The sequence below is a fragment of the Alexandromys fortis genome, unplaced genomic scaffold, assembly GCF_014885135.2.
Source record: "Alexandromys fortis isolate MF-2015 unplaced genomic scaffold, M_Fortis_MF-2015_v1.1 scaffold_44, whole genome shotgun sequence".
In the NCBI taxonomy this organism is placed as follows: domain Eukaryota; kingdom Metazoa; phylum Chordata; class Mammalia; order Rodentia; family Cricetidae; genus Alexandromys; species Alexandromys fortis.
Window position 1 is genome coordinate 6047707 of NW_026067921.1, and position 17630 is coordinate 6065336.

At 38.7% G+C, this 17630-nt stretch overlaps 1 protein-coding gene across 1 annotated transcript in view; it reads left to right on the plus strand.

Moving 5' to 3' along the window:
- The window catches only part of Zcwpw2 (zinc finger CW-type and PWWP domain containing 2), a 117894-nt gene that overhangs the window by 67568 nt on the left and 32696 nt on the right, over positions 1-17630 (plus strand). Inside the window, exon 6 of the mRNA XM_050141746.1 lies at positions 1660-1706. Within this exon, the coding sequence (XP_049997703.1) occupies positions 1660-1706 (47 nt within the window). The remainder of the gene's footprint in view (positions 1-1659; positions 1707-17630) is intronic.

Sequence of the window (17630 nt, forward strand, 5' to 3'; positions counted from 1 at the left end):
TCTCCAGCATTCCCATGAGAACTTGGTGGCTCTCCAGGAGGAAGAACTCACAGAAACCTTCCCGATCTCATACCCTGCCCATGATGGATTTTGTTTCACAGGTTTGTCCACATGTAATCTCCAGGGGTATGCCAATTAAGGTTCAGATTTTTCTTACCCTTAGACTGTTGTCATGTAACATACGGTTCACATGTCTCTGCTCAGGTAAATCATAATTCTCTACATTGATCTGTTTCTCCAGATTGGGGAGCAGAAATGTGCCCCAAGAACCACTCTTTTTTGATGAATCTAATTATGGGTTTTCAGTTTAGCTCTTAACTTGAGATGTGGTGGCAACTTTTAAATTCCTTGTGTACATGACCAGAAACTGGCCTGTCTTTTGTCTTTGGAAGAAGGTACTTTTAGCTGCCACATTTAAAGAAGCTCAAAGTCAGTTTACCAAGGTCATGGACGATATTAAACAACCACTGCATATGAATTTTTATTATTAACTTTGACAACTATTGCAGTCTTACATAATGTTTAGACATATGCAGAATATCAGAAAAGAGGTGGTGATTTCTCAAAGTTGGAGAAATCACTGGCAATGGTGAGTAGTCTGTGTGGACCTGAATGAAGGAAAATGATTTTTTTTTTGGAGGAGGGTTATCTTTAGTGTTAGGGGGATACAGGAAAGAAAGAGGACGCTGCACACTTGGAACCCGGTGGTAAGTATGAAAACAGTAACACACTTCCCTGGGCATTTGTTTTCTGTCCGTTCTTACTACTCTTTGGTAACTTCATACATGTGTACAATGATACATGACCATACATTCCCTATTTCCCCTTCCACTACCCCAGTATGTCCCAACATCTCCCCCTTTAACAAGTTTCCTTCCAACATCACTGTGTCCAATTAGTGCTGCCCATAAATGCTTGTGGACCATTCACTGGGCACAGGTAACCTACCAGTGGCCACATAGTCAGGTTTTATCAACATATGCACATGTCTATATTGTAGTACCAAAATAATATCCTGGAATATTTTCCATGAGCTAGGTGGTTACTAAAGATTCTGGTCTCAGTGGTAGTCTGAGAAATGGTACCAATGTCCACACTCTTGTGGAATCTTATCAGAGGCAATGTTGGTACCTCAGTGGTCCCAAATGGAGGGAGCAGACATCGTGGACAGACTAGGGGCTTGCAATCAAATGGGTCTACTCTATCAGTGCAGCCACAGCAGCGTGCTGGAGTATCAGTTTTCTCAGTTGTACAGGGAAGATGGACTGCGTGCTCTACCATGTTATATAGATTCAACGAAGCAGTACAGTTTATGTGATGTTCTTATCCAGTGTCCAGCAGATGACAGGTGTGCAAGTAGAGATACCATGGTCTCAGTTCTAGAGTCTATGTACTCCAGAATACATAGACTCAGCAGGAGCCAGAAATTAGGCAGACGATGCTAACTAATAAAATCAGATAAGAGTTTCTTCTTGACTTTATGGCTTTTGAATGACTGAGGAGGTGAATTTATTGGTATTTATTTTAGAGGGCCACTGAAAACAGTCCTGTTACTAATGTGTGAAAAAGTAGAAAATTGTAGTTTCATTTTCACGCATCTATTTGAACAGGAAGACGTTATGTTCTTTTTTAAAGTAGACATATTATATTATTTTGCAGATAGAACCAAAGCAGGTGCCAAAGCTGCTGTGGTGGCCAGGAAAAGGGTAAGACTGTGTTTCAAAGTTAACTTCAAATTCTGTTTTTTGAAGAAAGGCAAATTACATAAATTACATCATAAGTAATCTGATTTTTATTCTGAAGGTTGGTTGAATATGTATTTGCTTTCTTAGGCTGACCATAAAAAACATTTGTGATGATTTCCATTGATTTTAGAATTAGGGCAATAAAAACACAGATGGACAAGGAAGCAAGTACTTTTATTTAAGTCATATTTCACATATAAACTTATAGCAGTGTTACTTATATATATTGTGTTACTGTATCACATGAGAAAATTAATTTTCTCCTAGAAAGTTTAAACAATTAAAATTTATAGCTTAATATGGTGATTAAACTTTAGAGAACAACATTGAGTATCTAGAGTTCTGGATAGAGTATTTTAATGGAAGCTTTAAAGCCAAGTACATTTAAAAATATACTTTAAAACATTAACACATTATTTTGAATATTATATGTGGAATAATGTCAAACTCTATTTACTGTGCAAAATATAAGTAAGACAGTGACATTCTCGTGAGAGTGTCCCATTATAGGAAATCACTGACGTGGAATGAGAGAGTACTTACAGCATACACTTGGTCATGTGGTGCATCTAGGTTTTCTCTCAGAGTCCAGGAATAGACCCTGTGTGCACCCTGGGGCTCTGCAGACTGTGCAAGGCAGTGCAGCCTTGCCACTGCACAGTGTGGACAGAATTGGTTATTTCAGTGTCTTCTAATTTACATATCGAATTAAAAGTTATAGAAATATTAACTATTTTTATGTATCATTTCCACTTACCATTGTCCCACAGAAGGACAGCATTAGACTTAGAAAAATACTACTCATTATAAATACGAGTGTAAGTGTCATATGAAACACATTATTTTATTCAACTAACTAGTAAAATGTCTTGAGAACATGGATAAGTATATAAAACATAATTGTTACTGAAAATATAAAATCTAATGTGAGGCTCTACAGCTTCTGTTCAGAATGCCTATTCTAACTGTCTAGAAGATCATTCAGTTGTAAAGAGTTTGGGTCTTGTTAATTTTAGTGTGTGATGTTTTTAACCTGTTTGTAAGTTTCAAATACTAAATTTTATAAAAGTAAAACATTATTAATAAAAATGGCAAAAAGCAAACCAAGAGAAAAATGTAATGTGTGTCTTTAAATGCCAAACATGAGTCAGTTCCTGCTTTATTTGCTGCTCTGACTCCTCCGTACAGTTTTCATGATGAGGATTGCAAGCTGGGCTCTGGCTGGAGACTCCCCTGTACAGGACTGACCAGGGGTATTTCCCATGATACCAGGTAGAAGCTTCCTCTATTGAGTCATCTGCCACTGCATGGTTATGATGTGGTGTGCTCACTCAGCACTTAGGATGCGTGTGTCTTTTGAAATAAGTAGGCATGGGCTCCTTCTCGGGCCCATTCCGATGGAGAAATCTTACGATGATGAAGCTGAGGCGCACAGGTGTCTGTGACAGCTTCCAGGGCTCACTGGGCCCCACCCCCTTGTCTCCAGAGGCTCAGCCCAGGCCCTTTCCATTCATCTGCTTTTTACAAGTCACACCCAGGAAAAAGGCCATTTTTGTCCATTGACAGATTTTCAAATTTTTATTTTTCTTAGAAACTCACCTTTATAAAAGCATAAATCACAGGCAAGCAAAGAAGAAATACTAGTTGAAGCAAAATGGGAGATATTAGGAATTTGTGCAGGTACTTTAGGTTATATTAGTTTTAAAAAACACAAGTAAGTTTGTTGAGGAGAACCTGGAGCATTAGATGCACTGAAGTGCCTGGAACAGACTGTGCAAGATGTGCCTTGTGGATGGGCAAACTTCAAAATGTAGTTACTTAGTGTACTCATAAAATAGTAATGAAGCTTCTTATATTACATCAACAAAGTATTTACAAGTGTTATTATGGAAAGGAAAACTAATACGGACTAAACATATTATTCTTGAAATTACTGAAAGATTTACTTTACTCAACATACTATAACATTTTCAGCCACACAGTCAAATGGATCCAACTCAAGTCCTCAGTCAGGCTTGGCAGTGAGCATCTTCACACACTGACCCATCTCTCTGGTGGCAGTGAGCATCTTTACACACTGACCCATCTCTCTGGTCCTGAGTACTTCTTTCTCAAACTCTGGCTGACTTTGGATATTTCAAATCTCATCTCTGTCACTGTCATTTCCATTTTAATTATCATTACTTATTTTTCCTATATTTATTAGACATTATATTCCTTCAGAAAACTTTATCCATATCTTTACCCACTTCCCCTCTCCTCATCATTTGTTATTCCTAATTGATTTGTAAACATGGGCTCACTCATTAGTTATCTAGAGTTTATCAGTGTGTTACGAGTTTTTCAATTGTTCACCAAAGTGTTTATCAGTTCCGGTAATTTTCTTGTCTTGGAGTCTTCAGGTTTTGTGACCTGTTGTAAAACATTGCCCCTTCACTTACACACATTAGAGTTTGTGCTTGACTTCACGGTTCCTCTGTTGCTCTGGCCACAATGAAAAGGCACTCACCAGTACAACTTCCCCTCATGCCCCATATCCAGATCACTTCCTTAGGACCTGTTAGAGAGACTCCTGGAGACATGGCATGTTCTTCTTTCTCAGCAACAAACAGCAGAACAAAGATGCTTTTGCCAGTTTAATCATATTCTGTTGTTCTAATTTGTATTTCTCCAAAGTTAGTTGCTTTTGACTTCTTAGTATTTTTTTTACAAATTTACATGGACTATCTAGATATTAGTAATAAAGCTATTCATTTTTCCTCATATTTTGCTCTGTTATATCACACACTTTTTCTTTTATCCCTAGAAGTGCAGATAGTAAACATTTGTATGTAGACACGTGTGCTTTCTGCTTTGATTATTATACTATTAAAAATGTATTGGGGATAATATGGTGGAAAGGTCGAGAGTGGCATCTAGAGTTAGACTGTGAGTTACACATTTCAAGTCTTATCACTTGCTGACAGCGTGAGCCAATATTTGCTGCTTAATTCTCTGACCTCCCGGTTTCTTTTTACGTGAGAATAAAAGTATTGCTGAACAGGTTCTCTGACTGTGTTGCTCCACTGTATAGTGCTTTGAATGAGGGTAAGGCTTTATAGATACGAGATGCTGAGGGAAAGTGAGTTTGTGTTCACATGCTATGTGAGTACAGGGTACAAAATGCTACCTGCAGCTTCCTAATCAGCTCTCCCAGTGCTGCCACTGGAGTGTAAGCAGTCTGTCCATTCCCCACACCCTGTGATTGGTGCACGGATTCCTTTAACACAAGGCATTTGATGTGTTAAAAATATCTGTTTCCATATCTAAAAATATCTATTTCCATATCTACTCTTTATATTCATTAAGCAAGTTCCAAACTGTTTTATTCTCTCTGTCTTTTCTTTGATATGTGAACTAGTGACCCTTCATTACCTCAGTCTTTCGAAAACTTTTATTATTCTTGCCTGTTGACTTTTCAGATGAACCTTAAAATTATTTTTCTAAGAATTATTTGGTCAGAGGAATACTATTGAGATGGTGATTGGTGTTGTAGAAAAACCTTATATGTTAATTGTGGAGACTGTGTTTATTGTTCAGTACCCACTCATGTAGAAACTAGCTTGTCTCATTCAGCCTTCTCTAGTTTCCAGGGAACAGTCTTCTGTCCCTAATTAGCTTGATGCCAGCTAAGTTTCACTGGTTGGAAAGGATTTCCATTTCACTTTATCCTCCAACCCATGTAGTGCAATCCTTATTAGTCTTATTAAATAAAAACTCGGAGCAAGATATCAGGGGGTGAAAGCTGAGAGATCGGAGAGACCGAGCAGCCAGTCACTAGAGTTCTTACCTCTCCAAATGCTCAGGATGAATAGGCAAGATCCTGCCTCTATGAATCCTCAGACTGAATGCCTTGAGCTCCTGTCTCCTCCCGCCTTATAATTTTCTCTCTGCCCAGCCATATCACTCCTGTCTCTACCTCCCTAGCACTGGAATTAAAGGTATATGACTAGCTTTGCACTCTGATCTTCAGGCAAGCTTTATTTGTTAGATCACAAACAATATATCACTACAAACCCATGTCTTTTCTTTCCTTTTTGTTTATACACAGACATTATGTGTGGGTCTTTTTCTCCTAATGCTTATTGATACCAAGAATTTAACTCGCATCATTTGAAAAATAAAAGCTAATGACCATTCTCTTGTGATACGTGTATAATGGAATAATTTAGGCTATGCATTTTTTTCCAAACCTATTACAGAAGTTCTTCATGGCAATCAGACATTCGGTTAGCTTCAGTCTGGTTAGTGGGACGACCTGGAACACTGGATGACTAGATACTTAGCCCTGCATGGGACTGCTAAGCTCATGGCTGTTAATGTGGAATCTGTGCACTACAACCCACTGCATTTACTTAGCTTTCTGTGCATTTTTTCCAGAGGCAAGATTCATGACTAGTTCCCACTGCTGGCATCCAGTCCCAGCCAGAGGGAGGTCTCTAGAAGAGCAGCAGTCTCTGAGCCCATGCAGGCACAGTCGGTGAGCCTGTGCACGCACAGTGAGCTCGAGCACGCACTACCAGTCAGTGAACCCATGCAGGAACAGCCAGTCAGTGAGCCTGTGCAGGAACAGTCAGTCAGTGAGCCTGTGCTCACACAGTCAGCCTTTACATCTCAGTTACTTCCTTCTTGTTTTCCTTGGTGCACTTTCCCATGGATCATTGTTTCCTCGGCGTGGCTAATTGATGTGTCCTGTCACTATATTAGTCTGCATTATTGCTTACTTTAGTTTTCTCTTAGTTGTTCAAGAACAAATTTTTATCAAATTGAGTTTGAAGATCTAATTGTCTTTCATTAGTGATCCCTGAGCCAGTTAGCATGTCATCTGTGTGTGACAGAATGATCCCACTAGTCCTCCAGCTGGGCAGCCCCTGGCTCCCCCGTTTCCTTCCTTGTGTGCTTAGGCAAAGCAGGTTTCTTCAGTGTGCTGTGTTGCTACTCTCACAAGTGATGCTACAGCTGCTGGTTTGATCTGTTCTTTAGGACTAGTGCAGGAACTCAGACCTCAAAAATGGTCACTCAGGAATTTTTCGTAACCTTTGATTGATCTTTAATTTTTTTTAATTTTTATTGGGTTATAACAGAATGAAACATACAGATAAAACTGCATCTACCTAGGGACTGTGTTGGTTGTCTGTGTCAGGAAGATCTTAAAGGAGAGATTGACTGTCACTCCATTGTTTCAGGAGAGATGCGCAGAATCAGATGCTCTGTGCAGGGAGGCTTGACCAACAGGAAGCTGAGGGGTGGTGTAGAACCCCAGCTTGTCCACCTGTGTCCAACAGGAAGCTGAGGGGATGTTGTAGAACCCCAGCATGTCTACTGGTGACTAACAGGCAGCTGAGGGGGTGCATAGAACCCCAGGCAGTTTCTACCCTCAACAGCCCACTACAACTGGGCTCTACTTCCTAAAGGCTCCATTGCCTTCAAAATGGAACCATGAGCTGGAGCTGAGTCTTGAAGACAAGAACTGCGGGGGAACCTTTCAGGTGGAAACTCTACAAGCCACTGCCGCAGTCAAAGTGGAGACTGGCCCTTTACTCCAGATAGTTTCTCTGTGGAGTTTTAAAGCAGAAGTGTGCGTGTTTGATGTGCACTTACTTTTTCTAAGCACATATATTATTAGAAAACTGTGTTCTTGTCACTCGAAGTCATCAGTGAAGCTCTCACAGGCTCATGCTGCCCTCAGTCCTTGTCCACAGCACCAGCAGTCTGTGTTCACAGCCTTCCAGAGGAGTGGTTGTGCCTCAATAACCAAACTTGGTTAAGTTTGCAAGATGTATGGCTTGCTTACAGGAAATCTATAGAATGACAAAGCATTAAGATTAGACAGTATGCCAATTACTCCCAGATTCCAAAGCCATTTAGGTCCCAGTTATGAGGGCAGGCAAAATTTCCTGCCTCAAAGTATCCACTCCTGGTTTTAAAAATCTTAAAACTATCTTCTTGGGTTCTTTCACACATTTTAAACCTTTACTCACATTTGACTTTCAGCCCATGGTTCTGACTTCCTTGTAGTTCTCTTTGGGTTGCTGGAGTGGGTGGATTGAGCCTAGAGGAGCTGGGCAGTGGGGCAACAGAATGGTGAAAATTCCTGTTTCTCCCCTGGAGACAGGTGGCAGTTAATAAGCATAAGAGCCATGCCATTCTTCAAGTTCACAGATGGAAAACGGTTTGTGGCAGCAGCTGGCTATAAGGGGCAGTTTCTTCCCCAGCTGTTGTGCTGCCATCTGTGGACCAGGTTACTCATATGAGGGATGCTACAGGAAATGGAGATGGAGATGCATTTTATTTGTCTTAAACTGAGGTTTGTCTTAGTGCAGTACTTTAGCTGAGAAAGTCCAGGGTTTAGTTCTGCAGATCTGGTCTATGAACAAAAGAAATTAATGTTCAGCCAACAGTAATTTTCTGTTTTAAGAACTGTTTTCAACCTTGACACTGAGGATGAAGTTCAGGTGGTAGAGTATTTGTCTAACATGCATGAAGCCCTGGATTCAATTCCCAGCTCTGCCTAAACTGGGCAGGTTGAGCATACCTGTAATCCCAACCTTGGGGAGGGGGCAGGGCATGAGAATCAGGAGTTCAAGGCTATCCTTGGCCACTTAGTGAGTTTGAGGCCAGCCAGGGCTGTACCAGATCCTGTCTGTAAAAACTGTTTTGGTCTTTATACACATAAGAAGGCATTATTTTTGAGTCACCTTCATAATAAGATTAACTTTCTTTTACTTTTGTTCTTCTCTGTATAATATTCACTTAAAGATTATTTAAGATTAATTCACTTATAATTTGAGTAATTTAATAAAATTTACCCTGTAAATTCATGGGTTTTCCACCCATGGCTTGAACTAGCTGTAGGTAGAAAATATTTTTAATTTGTCTGTTGGGGAGACTTCTGTTCACCACCCCCTCTTCAGCTTCATCAAAACCAAAATCAGTAACAGCTATTTGTATAACATAAAGTAAAAATTTGAGTAATGAGCTTATGTTTCATAGATCGTAGCTGTGTCCCTAGATATTAAATAATCTTTCTGTGCTCAATTGTAGCAACTACTGTTCAGTGTCAGTGAGAATAAATAGAACTGACCTACTACAGAATTCACGTTTATAATATCTTATGGTTTATAAACATTTGGCTTCTGTATAAGTCTTCCAGTGACTTTGAGGTATCATTTATCTTTTTTTTATTTATATAGTTAAGGTCTTCAAATGTTGAAAGAATAATTTTCCCGTGTAAAGTACACAGCAGAAGTCCCTACACCAGTGTACACTGGAGAACACAGTCACCAGACCACAGGGAATCATGTCCTGTCTTTTCTCCCATAAGCTTATGGGAGGGTGACCTCTCTTAACTTATCAGAAAATTGGGTGTGAAGTATTTGACTCAATGTCTTTTTATAGTGTAACTGGTAGGATTCTGTTTATTCCTTTACAAAAAGAAAATTCTGGGTTTTGGGTTTAGAATACTTGACGGTGATCTCCACAGGTTGAGGAATCACTAAGTATTCTTACTGTTCAGGTTAATAGGAGAAAAAATAGTGAGACATATGACACTCTGAACATTCATTTTTTTGTTTGTAAAAAAATATAGTACTGTACTACAGCCTTTAAATGTTTTCTGTACAGCAGGTTTTAGCAATTCAGTTTAAATGCGCAGATTTCAGGAAGTTTCCCTAGGAAAAAATGTCCTCTGCCAACATCTTGCCTCTCTCTCTCCCAACATCCCTTGCTGAAATGGCCAGTGGTTTTAGAAAAAAAAAAAACTGGACAGAAACAGGGGATGTTGCAGCTGACTTGGATTTCTGTAGAACCTCCAGTTAGAGGTCAGATAATCTGATCTCTGACTCCACTGTCAGCTGTGCCACAAAACCAGCTTCCATGGCTTTTTTTTCCCTCCCTGGGTGCCTTGTTGGGGTTAGCGCTTAGCATTCCCAAGTGTTTATAGATAAGAGAGAAATACGAATGAAAAGCCACCCTAAATTTTTGTGCTCAGTCCCTGAACAGACATTCTAAAAAATTTCAATGCAAGGCTTTAAAATCTCTGAGTGAAGTACTGAGTCAGAGTGCACCTTGAAGTTTTACTCCAGTCTTACCCTTAGCCACAGTCGAGGTGCTAATAGAAATCCTTCATGGCTTCTGTTCAAGGTGGGACTGGTAGCCAGCTTCTACTTTTAGAGATTTCCTTCTGTGCCTCTGTTCACTGCTTGGCTGCACATTCTAGTGTTCTGTCTGGTAAGACCCTTCACCAAGGAAACCTGTGGAACTTAACTGCAACTGCAGAGAGCAGGAGGCAGCAAGGTATTCAGGAGTCACACTGCCAAGCACTGGGCTCTGATGCTGTCCAGATGCTATGGGAATGCCAAACTCTACTGAAAATTGACCTGGCTAGCATATAATTGATGAGTAACATATATGTTAGAAACAATAGAATCATATGCTTTAAAAGAGCGGCATCCAAACTAGGGACAGCAAGCGAGCATTTCAGTCCTCTTCCCTGTCAAGGAAATGCTGAGGGTAGTCTGTCTAGATTGGAATGTATTAGCTGTGCTCTTCAGATACTTGGGTTCACCTGTAACCATCATTTATACCTGCTGCAGGAAGCTGGCTTTCATCCTTTCTCTGCGCAATCCTCTTTGGCATCTTTTCCAAAGGGAAATGGGCATGCTAGCTTTGCAAACTTCTGTAGGATATCTTTGAACAAAGAGTTTGTCTACATTATTCAAAGTAAGCAGATGCACATTTGGAAAGTTTGTCAAGGTAGCTAGCTCTTTAGTGATTTCTGACTGACAATTACCCTCAAGAGAAGCTTGTGATACATACTTATGCCTGCTATAAGGACAGAACATGAGATCTAGACTTCACACCTTCAGACTTAAGGCAGCTAGCAAATGTGTTCCTTTTGTTTGAAACATGACACATTTTCATTTAGATGTCAGGTGACTTAGGGAAATGGACAGTGTTGGGTCAGAGCATATAAAGTTAATGTAAGCACAATTTGTAAAGGTTTTCCTCCATTTGGATTTTTTTGTTTTGGTTTTTCAGACAGGGTTTCTCTGTAGCTTTGGTGCCTGTCACAGAACTAGCTCTTGTAGACCAGGCTGGCCTCAAACTCCCAGAGATCCGCCTGCCTCTGCCTCCCGAGTGCTGGGATTAAAGGCGTGCGTCACCACTGCCCAGCTCTTCCATTTGGAATTTAAAGGCAATTCTACCATTTGCCATTCCAGTTAACAAATCTAGTTGTGTATCTGTGGGTATATGTGTATGTATACATATATAAATATATTCAGTTTTTTTACTCTTTCAGTATATACCCATATTCTTTATCCATATATACATATAAACATGCGTATATGTTTATAATACATAATATGTGCATATATATTTCATTTTTTTATATACAGCAAGAAAAGAATTAATACTTTGGTTTACTTCAGGTCATTGGCACTTACATGCTATTGCATTTTAGTGGGTGGCTTTTTTTTGAGTCTTTAAGCACTTATTTAAATGGGGCTTCTGAGTCAGTAGGCATAAAATGGACGTGAGATTTGTACTTTTAATGAGCTCTCAGGTGTTGCTACCTCAGTGTCATTGTGTCCCTTACTCTGAGTGTCACTAGTGTATACGACAGGAAGACTAGCAGTCCAACAGTGGGGACAGACTAGAAGAGATGGAAAACATAAATATTTCAGTGTTTATTTATATGGTGTGGGAGGTCCTTCTGTCTGTGTGTTGCTTTTCTTGGTTAATGAATAAACTGCCTTGGCCTGTTGATAGGACAGAACTTAGGTAGTCAGGGAAGATGGTACTGAATGCTGGGAGGAAGAAGGGCAGAGTCAGGGGACGCCATGGATCTGCTGCCAGAGATAGATGTGCTGAAACTTTGCTGGTAAACCATGACCTTGTGGTGATATACAGATTAATAGAAATGGGTTAAATTAAGATGTTTTAGCCAATAAGAAGCTAGAGCTAATGGGCCAAGCAGTGATTTAATTAATACAGTATCTATGTGGCTATTTCAGGCCTAAGCTAGCCCGGCAGCTGGGATGAACAAGTGGGCCCTCCTCCTACATTTACAGTGTCTCGAATAGAGACCTCCAAAGATATATCCACCCAGAGCACCAGAATGGGACCTGATTTGGAGTAAGGGTTTTGGTAAATATAATTACAGGAAGGATCTTGAGGCTGTGTGATCTAGGCTTAGGTTGAAACTATACTACTACCCTCAGAACCACCACACTAAATTGTTAAGTTTAAGTATCTTCAGTTCTATTCAATAAACAATGGCAATAAAATTTAGAGCCTTGCCTAGTGTAAACTAATATTTGAGTAACTGGAAATTTCAATTGGTAAATAATTGCTGACATGTGATTTGATTTAATCTTCCTCCACATGCAGAGTTATCATTTCAAAACAAAATTTGAAGGTATTTCTCTTTCAGACATAAGCTAGATATTGGAGTGGTCGAGGGGCTCATGGGAAGTAATAGTAAGGGCAGTGCTCATACCAAGATTGAGATTCTGGGGTGCCCAGGTAGACACAGAATGGGACATGGGGCAAATACTTAGTTCAGTTTAGAGTCTGCATGTGTTATATTCCCATGGGTTCATATGTTTGAACATTTTGTCCCCTACTGGTAACACTGTTTTAAGAGATCAAGGGACCACAAACATATTAAAATTAAACAGTGCTCAACTGAATCATCAATGGGTCAAGGAAGAAATACAGGGAGAAATTAAAGACTTCCTAAAAGTCAATTAAAATGACCACACAACATACCCATATTTATAGGACACAATGAAAGCAGTGTTAAGAGGCAAGTTTATAGCACTAAACACCTACATAAAGAAGCTGGAAAAATCCTACAGTAGTAAATTAACAGAACGTTTGAAAACATTAGAACAAAAAGAAGTAAACTCACCACAGAGAATTAGATGGCAGGAAATAATCAAATTGAGAGCTGAAATCAACAAAATAGAAACAGAGAAAACAATACAAAGAATCAATGAGACCAAGAGTTGCTTCATCGAGATAATCAACAAAATAGACAAACCTTTATCCAAGCTAACAAAAAGGCAGAGAGAGAATATCCAAATTAACAAAATCAGAAATGAAAAGGGGGAGGTAACAACAGACATGGAGGAAATACAGAGAATCATCAGGTCAGATTTTGAAAACCTGTATCCACAAAATTGAAAAACCTGGATAAATATCACTTACCAAAATGAAATCAATACCACATAAGGAAATTAAACAGACCTATAACTGCTAAAGAAATAGAAACAGTCATCAAAAGTATCCCAGTCATAAAAAGCCAAGGACCAGATGGTTTTAGCTCAGAATTCTACAAGATTTTCAAAGAAGAACGAATACCAATACTCCTCAAATTGTTCCACATAATAGAAACAGACAGACATTGCCAAATTCTCTTTATGAGGTACAATTATTCTGATACCCAAACCACATAGAGATATTAATAAGAAAGAGAATTATAGACCAATCTCACTCTTGAACATTGATGCAAAAACTAAATAAAATACTGGCATATCGAATCCAAGAACACATCAGGACCATTATCCACCATGATCAAGTCAGCTTCATTCCAGATATGCAGGGATGATTCATCATAGGAAAATCTGTCAATGTAGTTCACCATATAAACAAACTGAAAAATAAAAACCACATGATCATCTCATCAGATGCCGCAAAAGCTTTATCCCTTAATGATAAAGGTCTTGGAGAGAGCAAGGATACAAGGAACATACCTAAACATAATAAAGGCAATATATAGCAAGCCAACAGCCAACATCAAACTAAATGGAGAGAAACTCATAGTGATCCCACTGAAAACAGGAACAAGACAAGGTTGTCCAGTCTTTCCATATGTATTCAATATAGTTCTTGAGGTTCTAGCTAGAGCAATAAAACAACAAAAGGAGATCAAGAGGATACAAATTGGAAAAAAAAGAAGTCAAACTCTCACTATTTGCTGATGATATGATATTTTACATAAGCGACCCCAAAAATTCTACCAAGGAACTTCTCCAACTCATAAACACTTTCAGAAATGTAGCAGGATACAAGATTAACTAAAAAAATTCAGTAGCCCTGTTTTACACATATAGAATAACAGAAATATATTAATTTAAGTAGTCAGAGCTAGTTAATAAGCCTGAGCTAATAGGACAAACAATTTGTAATTAAAAAAAAAAGAGAGATCTAAGGGCCATTAGATGGTGCAGCTTTGCTGGAGGAGGTGGTTCGATGGGGGAAGGAAAGTTCCCACTTTCTGTTCTGCCAGAAATATGAGGAAGTCAGGAATCCCAGCTATTCTTGCTAATATAATTTGCCATCAGGACCACCTGCTGTGAAGGGCTTTTGTTTTCTCCTCAGATCTTGGGAGAAAACAATCCTTTCCTCCTGGAAGTCTCCTTATCAGATATTCAGTTACAGCAATGGGAAAAGGAAGTAAGACTTTAACTGCTGAATGTGTAATAAAGGAGGAGAGCAAATTGCCTCCTCTAACACAAACCTTCCTACTTTGTGGTAGCTCTTTAATGGTACTTCTTCCTGTTGATACTTATAGAGTAGTTTCATTTTGTTATAGTAGTCCTATTTACTCTTGTAGTAAGCTTTTTATTTCATACTCAAATATAATTTAAGCTGATAGTAGTCACATTAAATAACACCTCTATGGTGTCTTTGATGATACAAATCAATGACATATAGCAGAGTAGTGGAATGAATGTTTGACTATTACCATGAGCGTAAAGGTCATGAATAGAAGACCCCTGAGCCTTTAGCATTGCTTGTGAACTCCCCAGGGTTCTTTCGAGTTGCCTTGGGTGATAATTTAGTCATTTGAGCTGCCTAATAGTGCTTTCAGACTTACTTAAATTAAGCCTTTGTTTATTACACTTAACTCTTTTAAATGTTCAATGTAAATGATACTCCTGGTCGTCAAACTATTAGTATATGATTTAAAATTGGTCTATTTTTGTAGTTGATTTAAAATCAATAAAATCAAAGTTGGTGAAGCAATGAGTGGACTAGACACCATGGTCTGAGACACTGCTCATGCTGACAGATCAAAGAGAAAAGCCGAGAAACAATAGAAGCTAACAAACATTTTGAGAGAGAATCACTTTGAAGTTCTTCACAGCAGTTTAAGGGCAATTTCATGAAGTACATCAAAAGGCCAAATAAAAAAAATACATTTTATTACTATTTGGGGAAACAGGATCTCACTGTGTAGCCTTGATGGGCTTGGAACTCGTTGTGTAGGCCCTGATACCGCTCTAGTGCAGGGATTAAAGGCATACACCACCATATATGACCAAGTTGAATTAGGGAAGTTGCTGAGCATTTAACCCAGTGCCTTGCACATACTAAAGCACATGTGCTACCACTGAGCTATACAACACTCAACACGGTGTAGTCACTAACCTTCCTGTTCATGCCACTTTTCTTCTAACCTTTATTCTCCAATTTATGTCATATCTGCAAGCTTGCAGGGCATGGCAGGAAGTTGTTATCTAACAAGAAGAAAAGCTTAGTGTGGAATCATTAGACTATGTGATCCAAATGACACAGATGACAGACAGCTTGTTATAAAAAGTTTCACGAGAGAATGGACTGTTTTCTGCTTATCAGATGAATGCTTTATTAGATGTCATACAGGGTTTAATTTCACATCTTACGGTTTACTCAGTGAAACATATATGTAAAAGAGGGTTTTCTATGTATTTTTCCACCTTTCCTTTTGACTTAGTAGGTAAATTTGTAAATGTTTTTTATTTGCAAACAATATATATTCCTTACAGTGTACAACATGTATGAATTTGATTAAATTATTTTTGTTGTTTATTTCTTTCTTTGTTATTTTTTCCTGTTATATGATTTTTAGTTAATTATCTAAATTTAGTTTTGTTGTTCTTGTTGAGAAAGAGTTTCTCTGTGTAGCCCTTGCTGGCTTGGAACTTACAGAGAGAGATCTACATGCCTCTGTGTCTCAATGCTGGGAATAAAGACATGTGTTACCACACCCATGTTCTATTTTAGAACAATGCAAATTCTACTTACTTTTGTATGATTTTACTTTGTATATTTTGAAGCTAAGATTTTTAAAAATGAGATTGTCTTTTAACACTGAGTAATAAGCTTTCTTCTTAAATTATGCTTTTTGAATTCACATCTACCACTCCTGTCCTAGCATTAATATCACCAGACTGGTCATTAGTAATAATTATGAATATATTATATTCTAGCTCGTTTCAATTTTTCCATGTAGTGTGGAGTGAAAGGTCCTTCTGCCTATGTGTTGCTTTTATTGGTTAATAAATAAAGAACTGTTTTGAGCCTATAGAAGGAAAGAACAGAACTAGGTGAGGAAAGCTAGGCTATATGCTGGGAGAAAGAAGGGTGGAGTCAGAGAGAAGCCATGGAGCCACTGGAGATAGACATTGGGAACTTTAGCTGGTAAGCCACTGTCATGTGGCAATACACAAATTAATGGAAATAGGTTAAATTAATATGAGGGTTAGCCAATAATAAGCTAGAGCTAATGGGTCAGGCAGTGATTTAATTAATACAGTTTCTGTGTGGTTATTTTGGGTCTAAGCTAGCCTGGCGGCCAGGAACCAACAAGCAGCGCCCTCCTCCGACAGTAGTGAATTTTGTAGTTTATGTTTGTTAAGTTTTATTTTATATGTCATACAAGTCACTATTTACAAGTGTAAATGCAGTGGATTTTCATATATTAAAAGTTGTGTAATCAACAATGCTATTTAATTTTAGACTAATTTTCATTCCTAAAGCCGCATGTGCATTAGCAGTCTTCTTCTACCTTTTGCCACTTCCTGGCAGTTACTCTTCAACTTTTTGTCTCTGGATTTTCCATCTCTGAACACCAGATAAAAGGTGACATACAATATAGCTGGTTTGTCTGGCTTTTCACTGATCACTTAGCATAATGGTTTGAAATTTATTCACATAGTATTATTTTTAGTGGCAGATAATATTTTGTTATATGGATATATAGTAGTCTTCCCCATCGCTATTTATTGAGGATATATTCTGAGACCCTAGAAAAAGCCCCAAGTTCTGTAGTGATAGGAACGGCGGGGCTGTGTCCCCGGCACCCGGCCGCCGCATGGCTAGCTTATGCTCCAAAATAATTACACAGAAACTGTATTCTTTTAAACACTGCCTGGCCTGGCTACTTTCAGCCTCTTATTGGCTAGCTCTTACATATTAATCTAACCCATTTCTAATAATCTGTGTAGCCCACGAGCTGGCTTACCAGAGAAGATCTTAACCAGCGTCTGTCTGGAGTGGGAGAATCATGGCGACTCCTCAACTAAGCTTCTTTCTCCCAGCATTCTCTTCTGTTTACTCCGCCTACCTAAGGGTTGGCCTATCAAATGAGCCTAGGAAGTTTCTTTATTAATAAGAAATCACTCCCACATCATTTCCCCTTTTTCTGTTTAAACAAAAAAGAAAGGCTTTAACTTTAACATAGCAAAATTACATATATCAAAACCGTTATCAAGTAAGAATTACAGTTACAATATTTATATCTACTTTATCTTTTATCATAACTAAGGAAAACTATAACTATCCATTCTTCAACTCCATCAAAGACTCCAGAAGGATATAATATTACCTAAGCAAATAAGAAGTCCAAAAGTCTAGAAATGACAGAGACATCTTGCTGCCTGGACAGTCACCCAAAGTTCCTCTGTACCGTTGGGGCATCCATCTTCGGCCTACAGGCCCATAATATCCAGAGACATTTCCATAAAGCAGGAAAATTCAAAGACAGTTCAGTCACTTTCTGCTGTGTCCTGCAGA